Genomic DNA, 16,800 nt, shown 5'->3' with positions numbered 1-16,800 from the left:
CGCCCACACTCAGCTCTGGCAGCACAACTCAGGGCACACTTGGAGCGATGGAAGCTCCTTGCCCACTGACCCCTTGCCTGGCTTTCTTAGGTCTTAGAGGAAGACTGGTTTGGAACCTTTCACAGGGCACGTGAGGGCAGCAAGGGGCAAATCATCTGGAAGACAGAACTCGGGCAGCCAGTATCCCAGCACTTATGCACTGTCTGTGGCCCCATCCTTCCCCCTGTGTGGGAAGAACTGGACTTCTCTTGCTGTAGACAGTACGCCTGCATCTACTTAAATCTGCTCCCCCTCGCCACCTTCCGTTTACCAGCTGAGCCCTACCAGGAGCCAGGCACTGTGAAACATGGAGGATACAGCAGAATCCTCACCCTAAGATGCCTACACCAGTTCCTGGGACCCACAGTGTGTGTGTGTGTGTGTGTGTGTGTGTGTGTGTGTGTGTGTGTTGGGGCGGGGAGAAGGTGACTATTTATGTGTGTCTCGGTGTCTATGTGTCTCCTTTTCCCATGCCAGGTTCCCAGGGAATAGTTCAGCTTCACAGTTTGGGAGTTAGGTGAAAAAAGGCCAGTGAATAAAAGGATGTAGAAACATTTTCAGTATTTCAGATAAATGTTGAGAAGTCTGCCCCAGTGCCCATTCTCATCTTCCCTTTTCCTTCTCCACCAAACATCTTGAGAAGTCTAGGCTTCCCTACTCAGTGGCCTTATTGCCCATTCACACTCCCTGGTTCATGGGTTTTAGCTCCATCCCTCCATTCTCCTTGTGACTCTTTTCTCATTGTAGCTACCAGTGACATGTTGGTGGCCAATTCCAGGGGACAGTGTTCAGTACTCATTGTATGTGACACATCCACGGACATTGTGACATCCAGTGACATTGTGTGTGACACATCCACAACCCCATCAGATTCGCTCCTTCACACTCTCTCTGACCCTCTGGGCAGCTCAGCCTCTGTCATTGTTTGGTCTCTCCACATCTTCTGGTGCTCCTTGGGGCCTGTCCTCAGCTCTTACCCCTTAACACACACTTCTGGGGGAACCAATTGCCACTTACACACAGATGGCCCACAACGAGTCTTTGAAACCCTTGTGGACTCTAGCATCATTCTTCTGGCCACTAATTTGCTTTTGCTTCCTGGGTGTTCCGCAGGCACCTCAGACTCAATTTGTCCAATTGAACTCCACTTCTGCTAACCTGGAAACTCCTCCTATATTTTCTGTTCCCAAATGGCATGGAACCCGAACCAATGCCTGGACTTCTGCTAAACGACCTCTCTTATCCCTTTCCACCTTCACGGCTCCTGCCTTAGCTCAAGGGCCCTCCGTGGCTGGTTCTAGGCTCCTAACGATTTGCTAGTCAATGCTGACCCCTCCAAGGTCTCCCTCCTCCTCATCACTCAGAGTGCTCTGTTTCATCCCAGGAAGATCTACCCCTATCTGCCTCAGTGGTGGCACTGATCACAAGGGATTGTGAGAGCAGTGGCTATGTCTGTGTTGCAGATGTACTACTTGAGTTCCGCAAAGGCAGCAACCATGTATTTCTGTACTACTCACAGTTAGCCTCCAGTGGATGGGGTAAATCTAGTTCAAGGCAGCTGCTTAGTACGTATTCAGTGAGTGAGTGGAAGAGCTCTGGATGTAGCACTTATCTGGAGCAACTACTGATTATGAACTAGCAATGGGCGGGGTCCCAGCTATCTCCTTAGAAATCTCTGGGTTCTATGTGAGGTAAGAATGCTGTAGGCAGGCAAGGGCCTGATGACAGCATTTCCAACAGCATAATCAGCTTGGGACATCTGGGAATGCCAAAGAAAGGGCTGATGTGAGTCTGTTGCTGTTGCTGGTGGCCTAAGTGGTAACACAGGAGAGACAACTCCCTCCCTCAAAGAGTAGAAGAGCCTTGGGTCCCAGAGGAGGGAAAACAGAGCCCAGAGCTTGAGTCCTGAGTAGAGGCTGAGGATCCCCACCCACAGGCCGTCAGCTCCTGAAGGGATAAGCACACAGGTGTGTGAGCTCAGGTGTTCTGAAGCAAGATCAATGTGCTAGTCTGATAGAGACACAGGCTTTTATCCCCAGAAATGTCAAAATAAACTCATTACTGCTTTTCTCTTGGCCATTAGCTGCCCTCAGACTTTATTACTTTTGTCATCTTTTTAACACCTCACATTCCAGGCAGAAAGCATTTTTGTGGAATTAATATTATTCTAGGTGTGAAATGGCATGGATTTCTCAAAGGCCAAAGTCAGTGGCATGTCAAGGCCACCTGTGCCACCTTGCTGCCCTTGTGTTTCCACACTGATTTGGCCCCAGGCCATAGGGAGTGGACCAAACAGCAGCTCCATCTCTGTCTTTCAGGTGGGTGCGTTTCCTTAGTGACAGAGTTCCTGTGAGCTCCTGAAGGATGCTCCAAAGATAAAGGGGGATGATCACTCTCTCACCATAATCCTTGGCAATCTAGATTGTCCTTAGGCAGAACACATCCTGGGCCTTTCTAACAGATAAGGAGAAAACTGTCCTCTTGAATGGTCCCCAAAAGAGAATAGTTTCTTATATTAAAGATGGCAATAATCACTCAATTAGACAAATTACTTGGTAAATAAAAATTAAGAACAATGACAATAACCTCGGGTTCAGTTGGATAGGTCGCTTGTCATTTGTGATTCACTTTAATTAAGGGCAGGCCTTTGAGCACATATGTGGCTGTGAGTGGCCTCTATTCATCTGTCTATACCAAGGTTTTCAAAGCCACCTTCTTTATAAAGTTATACATGCATATTCTATAAGTATGTATTACTCTAGATTTTATGCACTATGCACTAAGTAATATGCATTATTACTTTAATGCACTATGCATTAAACGTAGCTGTATGTCCTATATAAAATTATAGATACACTTTTATAAATAAGTTAAAAAAAACCCCTCTCATTGCATTAAAATGTTTACATGCTCACAGAACTTATATAACCTCTATCTAGCTCAATACTTTGTTCCCTTACAAAGGCACCCCCAGCCCCTGTGATTGCTAGAGGACGTGTCACAGCTCAGACTCTAAAGGCAGTGCACGCCAACAGAACTTCCCGCCCGCCCATCTCAACCCTCCCTGCTACAGCAGCGCTTCCATAAGAATCCCACCCTGGGGAAGAGGCAGCACTGGGACAAGGCCTGCTCTCCTTTGCACCTTAGATGACGTCATAAAGTCACCAGGTCCTAAAAATGATATCATAATGGGGATTATGTCTGGATGCAAAGATAGGAAGAGGAACTGTTCGGGCAGCCAAGAGAAAGGGACAGTAGCAACTGTGAAGTGTTCCTCAGCCAAATGGTTTTGATTCCCTCTGCTGAAGTGAGTCCACTGGGATGGCTAGGCATAGGCTGCCGGGACCCAAGAAATACATTTCAGTGGTCAGGTTACACAGAAGTGTGGATAACCAGGGAACTTTACTTCAAAATCATTTCATTTTTTTCTGCCTTTGATAAGGAAACAAGGTGAAACACTCTATCAGGCCCACTGATGACATCTTCAGGCAAGATGTCCTCCATCAAGGCGACAGGGACCAGCCTTCACCTGGTGATAACTCACCCTTTCCAAAGACTTCAGGAGATTTTGTCTTTCTTTGAGCTTCTGAATACTGATGACAATTTTGTGTCTTGCACCTTTGGTAACATTCTGTAATTAAATAAAAGTTACATTTAAAAACATATTTTTAAGAATCTGTTTAGAGTTTCCTGAAGGCTTTTCTGTACTCTACCGTTCTCTTGGTTCTGACGTTGGTGGACTAGCAAATACCCACTTGTCTCTCTCTTCAGTCCCCACTATCATTAACCTCTCCTTACTACATGTTCTAACTACATCTGACCATACAATTTGTCTGTGTCCTTTGGCTGTGACCTTTAGGAGAGAAAAGAGGGAGAAAGTGAGCTAGAAGGCCAATTACCCACCCAGCACAAAATTTCTTCACAGTCTTAAAAGATCATTTTAAAGTCATACACTCCTCTTCTCCATATTTTGTCATTTCAGTCCCTCCCAGGTTGCTTGAAGGTTCCAACCCCATACAGGGCTTCCTTGTCTTCTTAAACCTTTCCTAGGTTTTCCCATCTCGAGGACATGGGAAGGAAGTCTTGTATGGTTCTCTCCAGATGCCATACAACACAGGGCAATTTTGGGCAGTTTGCAGGTCATCTTGGGTCTCCATAAGGAAACCCAGAATAGAAAAGAAGATAAAACTCTACTTCAGTCATCACTTCAGCTAAATGATGAGGATTCCCAGTTTGTCTTAATTGTGCAATGGTGAGCCTCAAGATTTAGTTCAATGCTTGCTGACCACCGCTACTGCAAAGTTCCAAAGAGAAGGCCCTTTCTTAAATCAGGTCTCTAAGACAAACTTTGGTGACTTCTTATAGCTCCTCATAGAATTTCTCTTAAAGAAGGAAAAGATGGGAACATCAGAGACATCTCCCTCAGAGATACTAACACTCAAGTGACAACTGAACTCACTTTCTAAGATAAAGTGCTGGGGGCAGATTTCTGGTTAGCTCTGACTTTGGGTTCAAGTGAATTAAATTACTCTGAAAAGTTTGTGCTGGCCTCTGGCTTTGCCCTCTCTGTCAATTATTTCTTGTTTTTTCTCAAGTCAAATAACTGAGGACTTAGATTTTTTTTTTTCTTAAACTCTGACCCAAACACAAAAAAATGCCCTTAGAAGTACTTCTCATCAATCCCTGGGATCTCAAGGCTCAGTTGAGATCCAAAAAGCGGTGGGAGAAGTGTTAGGAGGTTGAAATTAGTGCTTTTCATTCTCTGAGAATGTGCAGTGACTTTGGGCTTTGTGTTGCATCTCAATACTGGTATTCAGCCGGGCCTGCAGAGGTTAACTGAGGGTACTGAAGATGCAATGAGAAACCAGCATCTGCTGGGAGGTATGCCCCAAGTGGTACAACCTCCTCTTCCTGCAAGGGAAATCCTACTAGCCTGCTCAGACGTTAATGCTTTTAAATCATTGCTCAAAGGAAACTGAGGTCAATATGAAACATGCCAATGGCATTTTAAACAAGGGAAAAAAAGACATCGGTCAGATCTATTTACTCGAGCACAGCATGGTAGGAAACATGCTTAGCTTGGGGGTGGAGGGGGTCTGTTGACTGGCCTAGCCTTTGGCATCCACACTTGGGGAAAGATGCCCAAGAAAGGAGGAGGAACTCTGCTCTTTTACAGCACACAGAAGGGAAATGAAACCTGAGACCTGGGGTAATCCCATTCTCTATGACAGTCCCATGTTACGCAAGATAGTTAGAAGAAAAAAGTATTTTGTACAACTTACTCTAATCTCCACTAAGTTCAATCTGAACATGTCTTTGGAAAAGTCTTGGGGAAAGTCTGAGGCATGACCCGGTGCATCTACTCACTAACTACTACAAGTTAGCTGATTTGTAACCAGACTGGACAACAGACAAACCAATCTGTCATTGTCCAAACAAGCCCTCATCGGACAGATGGAGGGAGGGGGCGGGAAAGCAAAAGCAGGGACACAGACTCTCTGAGGCCTTGGTCAAGTGTTACTTCCAGGCCATTCCACCTTACGCTTAGAGTGTGCACCTAGGCATCACCTTTTCTGTAATATTCACTGAATCCTATTTGCCTTGCAGTGATCTGCTGGTCGCCTGCCTCCTAATGGACACTGAGGACAAGAACCCAGCCTTACTCACCAGTAATGCTGGCCAACACATGGCAGTTCCTAGGACAAGGCAAGCTACTGGGTGGGTAGAGGTAGGGGTCCAAACAAGGTCTGTCTTGGGCTGGAACTTCAGGTTCCACCTGGGGCTCTCTTCTCACAGAAGGGTCACCTGCAACAACATACCTGAGCCTCCAGCTGGCACTCAGTGAGAGCCATCATCTCCTCATAGGTCATCTGGGAGAAAAGCGCAGCGTACTTGTGCAGGCGGAGGCTTTTTAACCAGGCTGGAACATCTGTGGTGCAAGATGTGCAAGAGATGGGGAGAGAAATTGAAAGGGAACAAGAAGAGATGACAAAAGATGTGGGAATAGAGAAAAGAAAGGAGGGTGATGGTCAGAGGGGAAAAAAGAAAAAAAAAAAACCCTTTATGTTACTCCTTGTTCACTTCCATTTTGGCAGCAAATTATGGACTTCAATTCTTGGCCTAGCTCTGACATTCCCACTGTCAGGCTCCCTTATTCTACTTTAGACTAGGGGTTGCTAACTTGGGGTCCAGGGGATTCCGGGCATATAGGAATTCCCTAAAATGATATCCCAATTTGTGAATATATGGGTAGTTTTCTGGACGGAAGTCATTCATAGCTTTCATAAGATTCTCAAAGGGGTTCATGACCAAAAACATGGCAAGGAACCATTGCTTTGGCCAGACTACTTCATTATTGATTTGGAAAGAACAGACTTAAGTTAAAACTACATATGATGAGTCCACCTCCAAGAAAATTTCTTTCTAGCTTCAGTGTAGTTCTCCACATGCTGTTTCTGCCACTTCCACAGTAATAGGTCACCCAGGCAACTATACTACTCTATGGGTAGAGTTGCTGTCATTCTTAGCCTGATCTTTCTCTTGCCTTCCTATGCCCCAGAGGAATAAGGGCATCCTAGACTCCAAAACTATCACTCTAGTATGTATATATAAAGTGTGTGTGTGTGTGTGTGTGTATGTGTGTGTGTGCCTGATGACCAAATGTCCAAGCTATGGAATGTGTCTGGATGTGTCTCAGACCTTTTCCTTGAATATCGACCAAAAACATACCAGGACTGGAAAGGCCCAATGATTGGCTAGATCATAGGCTAATATAAATTCCAGAGCATATCTGAAATAAACCCAAATACTAGATTCTAGAGTTGGGAAAATTAAATAGTCACCGTATCAAAATCCATGAGAATTATCACCTTCCTAAGTTCAGCCAAAACAAAGCACTTGCCCATGCTCCTTTAATTCAGAGTTTTTCAGCTGATAGGATCTTTGAGAATCCTCTAGAATTACTTTCCCCCCATCCTTAGCTCATTTTACAGATGGCAAAGTTAAGTCATTGTCTAGGTTAGGAGCAAGTATGTGGTGAAATAAGGACTAGAACCAGGCCTCCCAATTCCTGGCTTTTTCCTGCATTGTATCAACTTCTTGTGAGATGAGTTCAAAGAGCTCATCAATGGTAGGGCTGGATAAACAATGACTGCAAAGTGCTTTGAGATGTTGAAGCACTGGGTAAATGTTATTCATGTTTCCTATAAAGTGTTATCTATTACTAACCATATTGATTACAAGATACTGCCTATTGCAGCAAGTGCTTTATTCTGAGGCACTGACAAACACTTCAGAGTAAGTGGGAAATTTCCAATTTCTAATTTTTAAAGTAGTTAATTGGGCTTGGTTAAAGAAACCTGGCCTATCCTGAAATCAGGCCCTGTCTCCCCAGGAAATGAAACCTAGGCTTATGAAGAGTAGGCATGGGATGATCTCCTGAAACTCAAAGATTACAAGGGGGAGAGTGGGCCTATTGAGGTTACCTCTTGATCTGCAGTAATGTGAAGGCTAAAGAAGGGGGATCTCTAGAGAAATAGAATTGGATATCCAACGCCACTTGAAGAACAAACTCAGTCATCTCAGGCAAGAAATCACCTGATTCTGTGCTTCGAGGCCCTTCATTCTATCATGACAAGCAGAGTCCCTCTGGGACCATCAGCAACCACAAAGAGACCAGGCTTCCCCAGGCACATAGTACCAACCTCTTGCATTCTCCTTTACACAAATTGTGGTTGCATAGAATCCAGGCCCTGCCAGCTCAGGCTGTGGTGCTTTCCCTCCTGAGACATCCTGGAACCTTTTTACCAGACTTTATTCTCCACCACATTTTGTTGTTGTTGAAACAATGCTAATACTTCTGCAGAGTGAGCAGCAAATAACTACAGCTCCGGCTTTGGGGCCAATGACTTGTCAACACTTTGGCACCAGGTTTCACGTTGGCTACTTACATCTTTGAAAAGCCTCAGGCTGCTGCTCAGAAAACTCAGTGATCGTGATTCAGAAAAGTCTAGGTAACCCCATGGCACACTTGGGCACAATATGCCACAGAGACTGTGGAGTATCTCATGGGCCATATTTTCACCGGCTGCCCTACAGTTTAATCATGCAAAATCCACTAATGATAAAACAGAATTGTTAGCTACTAAATCCTGTTATAAACTGGGTATTTTATAAGCCAAGAGGACAATATGGTGTTTTAAGAGTTGAGGGGAGAGTGGGGTGCAAATCTTGGCTCAGCAAGACGAGTACTCCAATCAGTACTAGTTCTTTTCTAGAAAAGGTGTGGACAACTAGAATTCCTGTTGGAGGGATGGAAGAGCCTGCCTCACCCATTTGGTGAAAATGCGGCCCCACTGGTAGTTGCTTTGCTACACAGCAAAGGCTCCTACACAGCTTCACAACATGGCCAGTTAGGCCTTCCTGAGAAGTTATTTCTGGATATGTTCCTGGGCAATGTAAGCTCCTCTTGGCCATATGCTCCTTGAGGCAGGCACATGTTGATTCTGCTTGCATAGCAGGTATCTCAGTGCCTAGCTGGGTGCTGTGTGCTTAAAGAGCTCTACTTCCTGAAACATGAACTAAATGCACAAAGAAGAGGAAATCCCAGTTCTTAAGAACATAGCCTACTAATCTTTCACCCCCTGGTTAGAGACAAGGCACCTTTTTCTGCCAGGGATTAAAAGAGAACACCATTAAAAGGGCAACAAACCAGAGAAGTGAGCGCCTGCACCATTTCGACTCCTCCCAAGCCAGGAATTCCAATGACTTGGATGCTAGATTCTGTTAAGATGTTACCCAGAAACAAAGTCTAACCAAAAGTTTAGATTCTTTCCCCTGGTCCAGGTGCCACAGGGGAGGGTGCAAAGCTAAGAACCACCTCACATAACCTCAGACATTGTTTTTTCATTTTGCAAAAGCTGTAGCCAGCTGTGGTTGAAAGACACAGACAAGCAGGAGTGTTTCTTATAGGAGCTGATACATGATTGACATCATGCATGTCTCCTGGGCTCTCACCTCCAGCTGGCACACAGCCATTTAGCCTCAACTGGGCTGCTTCTGATGGACTTGCCAATGGAGGTCCTAGACTAGAAAGTCACTCTCTTATGCAGTGTGAGAAAGATTAAGATGCCTTTGCTATTTGCCAGGTTGACTTCCTTGCCAAATGTGGGCATCCTGATATTTGTCTGTTCAATACTTATTGAACGTTTACTATGGGGACCAGGCCCATCCCTGCTATCAAGGAACTTCTAATCCAGAGAGAATGGCTGATTCGCACAATACATTTGTAGTAGTTGCAGGACAAGTGCTTGGTCAATTCAAAGTTCTAGGCAGACACAGAACAATGAGATTTTGCTTTCCCTTGAGGAGTGAGGGAGCTTCACAGTAGCAGACCACTGAGGAAGCCATTTCTGGAAGTAGGAACAGCATATTAGCAAAGCAATAGTAGAGTCAAGAGAGCATTTGAGGCTAAGCAAACACTTGGGTGAATGATAGACATTGGCTAGTAACAAGGTGGGGCACATAGGCAGGGGTCTGATGACTGAGATCTGTAATGCTGAAACAAGGACGGTAGACCTCCTCTTTGGGTGATGAGGAGCTGTTGAAATCTGAGCAGCAGAGGCACAATCAAAGGAGTATGTTAGAAAGATGATGGCTGTCAGTGTATAAAGGCTGGATTGGAGGATGTGGGAGTGGAGGCCAGGAGAATGAACTGAAGCCCTTGGAGATGGCTTGGAAGGGCAGTGGCGAGGAGAAGGATATAAATGGATAGTACTTCAAGATCAAGATCAAGGAAGAATAGAGGGTAAGAGTGACACTAGTAGTTCTTCTGATTCAAGCTTGGCAAGACAAAATGTATAGGGGAGCAGCAGTTTTGGGATGACAAGAGATGGTGAGCTCCACTTCATGTCAGCTGAGTATCACTACCTTTGAGCCATCGAGGTGGACAAGTTAACTGGACAAGATCCCTGAAGAGAGGTCTGAGCGGGAGAACCGGTCAACAGCACACAGGAGTTGCTTAGATCACTGAGGGAAAGAGCATGGAGTGAGAACAGGGGGGAGCCAAGAAAGAGCCTTGGCAGCATGAGGCGTTTAGAGGAAGGGGTGGGGAAAGAAGCCCATGAAGAAAACTGGGAGGAGAGAGCCGAAGGGTTTTAAGTTTCTGGAAGAAAGCACCACCACCATGTGCAGATGGGGGGAGGTCCCTAGGCAGTGTCCATCCTTCATAAAGCTCCTTCTAGATCTTGCTGCAGTCCAGAGTGGCCATCTTCACATGGCCTTTTTTGAGAATAGTGCTACACTCATCTTTTATATGCTCTGTGTTTACCTGCTAGTCATTACCAATGGGATCAATTCCCACTTATATTGATTTCTATTTCCCTTTTAGAGTTTTTGAACAAACCAGTCACAGAGAGGCTTTGTGGTGCATACAACAGCTCACATATAAGTTGGGCTCCAATTAGAACTCAAGCTACTTTTCTAAGTACTTGTTGCTGGAATGGCTACAAGTACATTCAATAGGCCTTGGAGCACATGCCTCACAAACAAAGAGCCTCCACAAGACTGAAATATAGACCAATGCTGCAGAAGGGCCCAATATGGGAAGCATTGTAAGGGCAGGGAGTAAGGTGAGAAAGAAATGTGAGCAGCCCCGGTTTCCACAAGAAGCTTCACCTGTGGTGGTCCTGGTACCTACCTGCAGACAGAAGAGCAACTTCCATTCACCACAGAGACCCCGGCTAATCTCAGACAACTCTCCCTCTCTCCCCAAGATACAACTGTCTCCTTGGTCTTCAAGGAAGAGAAGAGGAAACCAAGTGAGGGGTAGAAAGAGACTAACCCTTTCAGTGTTGAAGTGAGAGAGAAAAGATTCCTTTCAAAAAGGAAGCAGAAGGGGATCCCTGGGTTGCTCAGCGGTTGAGCGTCTGCCTTTGGCGTGGGGTGTGATCCTGGAGTCCTGGGATCAAGTCCCACGTCGGGCTCCCTGCATGGAGCCTGGTTCTCCCTCTGCCTGTGTCTTTCCCTCTCTCTCTGTGTGTCTCTCATGAATAAATAAATAAAATCTTAAAAAAAAAAAAAAAAAAGGAAGCAGAAGTCTAGGGATAGTGTCAATATTACTGAAGCCTGTTGATTTCTGGCCAGAGCAGAACAAGCTGCCCAATGCTGCTCCAGCCTCTGAGCAAGAGAAAGACGCACCTTGGTCTTGGGTTCCTGTGAACTAGAGTGCACTCCTCAGTCCTGGGAAGTGTCCATGGTGGTCTCCACAAGGGGTTCCCCCACTGATGGGGAGCATGTGTGGGTCTCAGAAGGAACAGTTGAGGAGAACACACATTTGGATGGTTTGAGTACAAACACAGGGACTACGTTGCTCAAAGTTCCCATCAGCTATGACACTCCTAAGTGGTGTTCTACATGCAGCTTGCTTTGCGTCACTGAATCACGCTGAGTTCCACATGGAAAGCTTCCCTCTGCATGCCTGCACAGTTTTTCCAGCACTGCAGCTAAAGACACATGCTTGCTAAGGAATGGCAGTTAGACTCCTGACCTTTAGGTTTGGGGGGAGTCCTGGAAACTTGTTTTTCAAAGACAATGGGCCTCCGGCCTACCTGAGAAGAGGGGGCACCATCTGAGCCCATGAAGACCTACCCATGTAGGTTTTATGCTGGCATTTGGGAATAAAGAAAGTATAGTGAATTTACTAAGTCCTGGCCTTTAATTTAGATGAATTCAAGACAGTACCTAGAAAGTCAACATTCAGAAAATGGTGGCTTGTCTCCATGACAGCCGTGCTGAGAAGTGTCCCAGCCACAGTCCGACTCCATCACTCACACCCTCATGACCCTCAGAAATGCTGGATTGATGACCTTTCTCATAAAGGTTTCTCATGGGCTTCTTCGTCTGAAAAAGTTTCACACTCCTCAGTAATTTTTCTAATTGCATTCTAAGACAGGCAGCAGTTCCAAGGTTTATATTGCAAAAACAACTCAAAACTCCAAAGTGGCTACTTCAGAATGGGCAATTGTATTTCCTTTACTGTGGAGGGGAAAAAGGCAACCAAGCCTATTTTTTTCCGTCCCTGGTCCCCTCTACTCCCAGTTGTTATGTTTCTATCAAGGTTACTAGAGCCACAGATTACTTTTTAACCTGTATGATGTCTATATACAAACAATGTAACAGTTTCAATTACTTCCATGTTTTTTTTCTTTTTTTTTTTTTACTTCCATGTTTTGTGCTAACATAATGCCATACATCATAAGCCAACCTAGTTAATGTTAACCCATAATGAAGCTCGTATCAAGAGAAACAGATCCCGACCTCTACCCCTCTCACACTGACAACTGCAACAAGAAAGTCATGGAGCTTCTTACTCTTAGGAGCCCAAATCTATGGGCCTTACTAGCCAGAAATCTGGAAGGGATGCCCCCGCAGGAGTTTCCCCACAGGTAGGCAGAATGGTAACCTGTGCAGGTGGGGAGGGGAGCCAGGGCGTAGGGAGGCTGGGCCAGGGGCGAACCTGGTGCACTGCGGTGTTGGTGCAGATCTACTGGAGTGTTCTACGGGTTCCCAGACTCACCATGCCCCACACTGGCCCCAGATCTGTTTCTTCTCCTATATGTGGCTAGAGATGACACCAGGGGCTATTCAGCTGTCCCCAGCAGAAACCTGGGCATCATCCTAAATTCCTCCCGCTCCTGCACTGTCTACATTCAGCTAGGGCACACTCAATCCTGGGCTCGCTCAATTCTAGCTCAGCAATACCACATTCACCAAGATCATGCCCATTTCAATCCATTCTTGCTGCTGCTTGCCTTGGGCCCACCTCATTATCCTCCTCAGTTACTAAACAGCCCACACTTCTCAGCTGGCTTCCCAATCCAGAATCCCCTGCCCCTCCTGCCCTTCTACATGCCCCCCTGCCCCCAACACTTTCGCTAAGGTCTGATTTCTAATGAGCAAATGTAAGCGGGTCATTCTGCTGCTAAATGCCCTCAACAGCTTCTATCAACATCAAATCTTTCACAAACCCTAGCATCTGGCTTTTCCCTCTGCAGACTCCTTTCCTTTGTGCTTTTGACAGTCAAGCTCTCATATGTACTCGGTCAATCTGTCTCATCATCATCCTTTCACGCATCCTTTCTTCTCTGCACAGAATGCCCTTCCCTCACTTTATATATTTGGCTAACTTGTAATCATGCTCGAGAACTCAGCACCAGGCCTCTCCTCCTCAGGAACTTTCCTTGACTTCTCTCCACTTTGCATTAGGGCCCTCCTTGATGCCTACCCTGACCCAGGGAAAGACTCCAAAGACAAGACATTTTCACAGCTGTGCACCTGCCTCAGTTACCTGTTTGTTGCTCTTATGATGGTGACTCCCTTGAGGCAGGTACAATCTCCTTCTTCTCTGTCTCCCCAGTCACTAGTCCAAAGCCTCTTTCGGCAGGTGCTTAAAAGCCAACTGACTTGATAAGGACTAAAGTAAAACCTACTAACCAGTCTTTGTTCCCTTCTCCCTGCTCCCATAGAACACAGCCACACCACTTGTCACAGCCCTGGCCTTTTGAGAAGTCTTTGGGTGTTGTGCCTATATTATTTCTGAGAACATGATGCTAATAATATGAAGGGAAGATATGCTTCCTCCACCAATGGACTTCTGCTATCCTACATTTTCTCTTCCTTCCAGGAAATTATGGGAATGTCTTTTTTTTTTCCTCTTCTTGGCCACTTGCAAGAGAGAAAAGGTATGGAAGTGCATAAATGCAATACCAAGGGAAAGGAGGTTATTATAATTGAGGACCAACCTGGGAACCATGAACATTTCCCCCAGGATAAGTCACAGTGACATTTTTGCAAACAACGAGGACAACTGAATTTAGGAACCACAATCAGCATGCCTGGTCCAAAGATGTATAACCAGTAGCTTCCACAGGGCATGTTGGGGGGGGGCGGGGATCTCATATTCCTGTTGTTTCCCACTTCTGTTCATTAATTTCTAGTTGAGTAGCTGATCCCATTCTTGCTTTAGCCTGAGATTAATCTGAGATCCCTACCCTGAGGGCCATCCAATCTGTGCTTTGGAGCTGACGTACATCTTCAGGATGGGTATTTACTATAAAAGGAAAACAAAGCAAAGCAGGCAGATGATGTTAATCCTCTGAGAGCACCAGTTGGTCTACTCGGGAGAGAACTTTGTGACCATCCCTGGCCGGGTGTGCTGACACTAAGACAAAAAGAGGGTAAGATCGATGTTGGTGAAAAATTTAAGAAGGAGAATGCGGGGCTGTGAGCTTTATTTCATGCTCTTGACCCAAGAGGCACATTCCTAAGGGACAATTCGTAGCCAAACCTGGCTAGCTTGTCCAGATGAAAAGGAAGGAATAGATGAACACAGTGTTTCAGCGAGGTATGCACAGCTGTTGGCAGGAAAGATGAATTCACACTAAATTAAGCTCAATTATGGTGACTTTTTAGTCTTTCCCCAAGGTGCAGGGAGAGGGCTGACACGCATCCTCTGGAGATTTGGAACTCCTCCAAATTCAACTACAGATTCCTTGTTGTTTTTGTAAACTAGGAGTTTAAAAAAAACTTTAGAAAAAGAGCGCTAATTCACTGATGGCATCATGAAGTGGACCAGAAAGTAGCCTACAAGGGCTGATACTCCTACCCAAGCACCTCGTCACATGAAAGAAAGAGATGTGGACCCGAGTGAAAGAGTGGGCTCTTTTTAGAAGCACTTCATTTGATTTCCTATTTCATTTCTCAGAAAGTATGAATTAATTGGGAAAATTAAACCAGTGTCTGCTCTTGGACCTGGGAATCAAATGAGAAACTCTGGGGCTGGGTGTGGTGAGGGCTGCTTCTTGGGTGCTGGCCTGGGAGGCCACCCTGCCTAGTCTTTGCTGATAGAGTTGAGCAGTGGCCTTCTCAAGAAGACCTCTCCAGGCACGGCTAGGGGGTGGTATTTGGCCCTCGACATTCTGGGATGCCCATGTTTTTGGCTGCAGATGTTTCTACAGCTTGACCTATTAGCTGAACTGCAAATATACTTTCCCGACAAACAGAATCCTTCATTGTTTCTCATGCCTTCTTTCAAATATGCTTTGTCCTTTAATTTGCTAAGGACTTTATATTTTGAACCCTAAATCCAATTCTTTGGGAGCAGGGCAGTTGGATGGGTCACCAGAAGGTGGGTGTATATAGGAAAGAGTCCTGTTTTGTCCAGTCACCAAAGAGCCTGCTTTCTGACCATACTCCTTGGGTCTATGAAGAAAATCTTGGATATAAGAGCTTGTCTGCATCACTTTCTAATTGAAGAATCTCTGAGGAGACAATTCTTATCAATTCTGAAGAAAAGAATAGAAGAAGCTTATATATGGGATATTCCCTGAACCTGGAATATTTTGGCTTTTATTCTACAACAGCAATAAGAAATTTATTCAATTTTTCCATCATTTGTTCCACTTTAAAAAACATGCTCTCATTATTCTCTTCTCACCTCAAAATGACAGCACATAATGAGCACATGTTTACCTACTTTGGGAGGATGTTGAAGGTATACATTAAAGCTGAAAGAAAGAATGAAGGAACAAATGGAAGGAAAGAAGAAAGGATGAAAGAAAAGAAAGTAAAAGGAAGAAAAGAAAGCAAACCTCTTATAACCAGACAGGACCAGCATTCCTGGAAAAGGCATTCCCTCAGGACCCACCTTGCCCTTTGAACACAAAAGCCAAGGCCTCCTTCCCACAGTTACCAATTAGAACCACATATACGCTTTCTTGGAAACATGCCGCCCAGACACTCCACTTGGCCTGGGAAGAAGTCGGTCCAGAGCAATGGCTGTCCCTGTCTCCCTTGGTCCCTCAGGTACTTGAGTGCCCCAGTGACAGATGCCCTGCAGGCTTACCTAAAGCATGGCTGAGGCTCATCTGCTACCCATCACCTGGGGCTGCTTGAGCACATAATCATGTAGCATGAACTCAGAAATGAGTTTTGCTAGGTCTCCAAAATTATGACACATTTCCTCGAAAACTGTGAAAGAGAAAGAGGACACATATCCCCTCCATGCCAAAATGAGCCATTGTTTGTGCTGTCTGTTAAACACCTTTAAAGACCCACTTGTATCAGCAGAAGAAAGCATCAAGACACATCCCACTCATTCTGGGCACTCACCATGGGATGGGGGTGGCATGGGGAGCATACGGGCCTGCCGCCGCCGAGGGAGAGGAATATTCAAGGAATGCACCAGGGAAGCTACTTCCTGACAGCCTTGTTCCCCTAACGGATAGGCTCCATGTGTCAGCCTGGTACTCTCTCACAACTGGCACCTGGATGGTCATGGGCATCTTTCTGTGCCATGCTGCCATGGCGGGGAGGGGACTTGGGATACAGCCTCCTATGTCAACACTGATCTTTCTTGAGGGAAAGATAGAAACAGCAAAAACCTTGGGACTATGGATGCCAGCAAAGAGGGTGCTCTCAGAGCCCCCTCAGTACTGTACACTCAGAAGCATGGCTAATTAGTGTTTCTCCATCTAAAATTGTTATCACTGTATCTCTGATGAGCATCCTTCCCTGTGGACTTCCCAGACTTTGAACAACTTGGTATCTAAAAATACAAAATGCACATATCCTCTTTGAACCTATCACGGGTAATTTGGAAATCTCTGTCTCCCGATGAATATCTTAAGAGGAGGATAGATTTACAGGGCAATGTACATTTATTTATGCTGCACAAGAAGGCCTTTATCACCTGTATGCAAATCT

At 45.5% G+C, this 16,800-nt stretch overlaps 2 protein-coding genes across 23 annotated transcripts in view; one reads left to right on the top strand and one right to left on the bottom strand.

The window, feature by feature from the left end:
* Window positions 1-16,800, bottom strand: part of SAMD4A (sterile alpha motif domain containing 4A) — a 215,390-nt gene that overhangs the window by 36,674 nt on the left and 161,916 nt on the right. For 5 of the 6 annotated variants that reach the window (XM_077909351.1, XM_077909350.1, XM_077909353.1 and 2 more), the window contains 2 exons: window positions 5,859-5,968; window positions 3,584-3,670 (listed from right to left, as the gene is read on the bottom strand). In XM_077909351.1, the coding sequence (XP_077765477.1) occupies window positions 3,584-3,670; window positions 5,859-5,968 (197 nt within the window). Of the gene's footprint in view, window positions 1-1,556; window positions 1,713-3,583; window positions 3,671-5,858; window positions 5,969-16,800 lie in introns of those variants that run through there. The other variant, XM_077909355.1, reaches the window with a different exon arrangement.
* Window positions 1-16,800, top strand: part of LOC144320615 (uncharacterized) — a 62,622-nt gene that overhangs the window by 32,738 nt on the left and 13,084 nt on the right. For 2 of the 17 annotated variants that reach the window (XM_077909356.1, XM_077909357.1), the window contains exon 3: window positions 5,647-5,757. In XM_077909356.1, the coding sequence (XP_077765482.1) occupies window positions 5,647-5,757 (111 nt within the window). Of the gene's footprint in view, window positions 1-1,456; window positions 2,007-2,210; window positions 2,358-3,003; window positions 3,347-5,646; window positions 5,758-5,835; window positions 5,971-16,800 lie in introns of those variants that run through there. The other 15 variants (XR_013386228.1, XR_013386231.1, XR_013386224.1 and 12 more) reach the window with 15 other exon arrangements.

The sequence above is a fragment of the Canis aureus genome, chromosome 9 (genome assembly GCF_053574225.1).
Source record: "Canis aureus isolate CA01 chromosome 9, VMU_Caureus_v.1.0, whole genome shotgun sequence".
Lineage (NCBI taxonomy): Eukaryota > Metazoa > Chordata > Mammalia > Carnivora > Canidae > Canis > Canis aureus.
The sequence above is the reverse complement of the archived record's forward strand: the minus strand, read 5'-3'. Positions and strand labels throughout refer to the sequence as shown.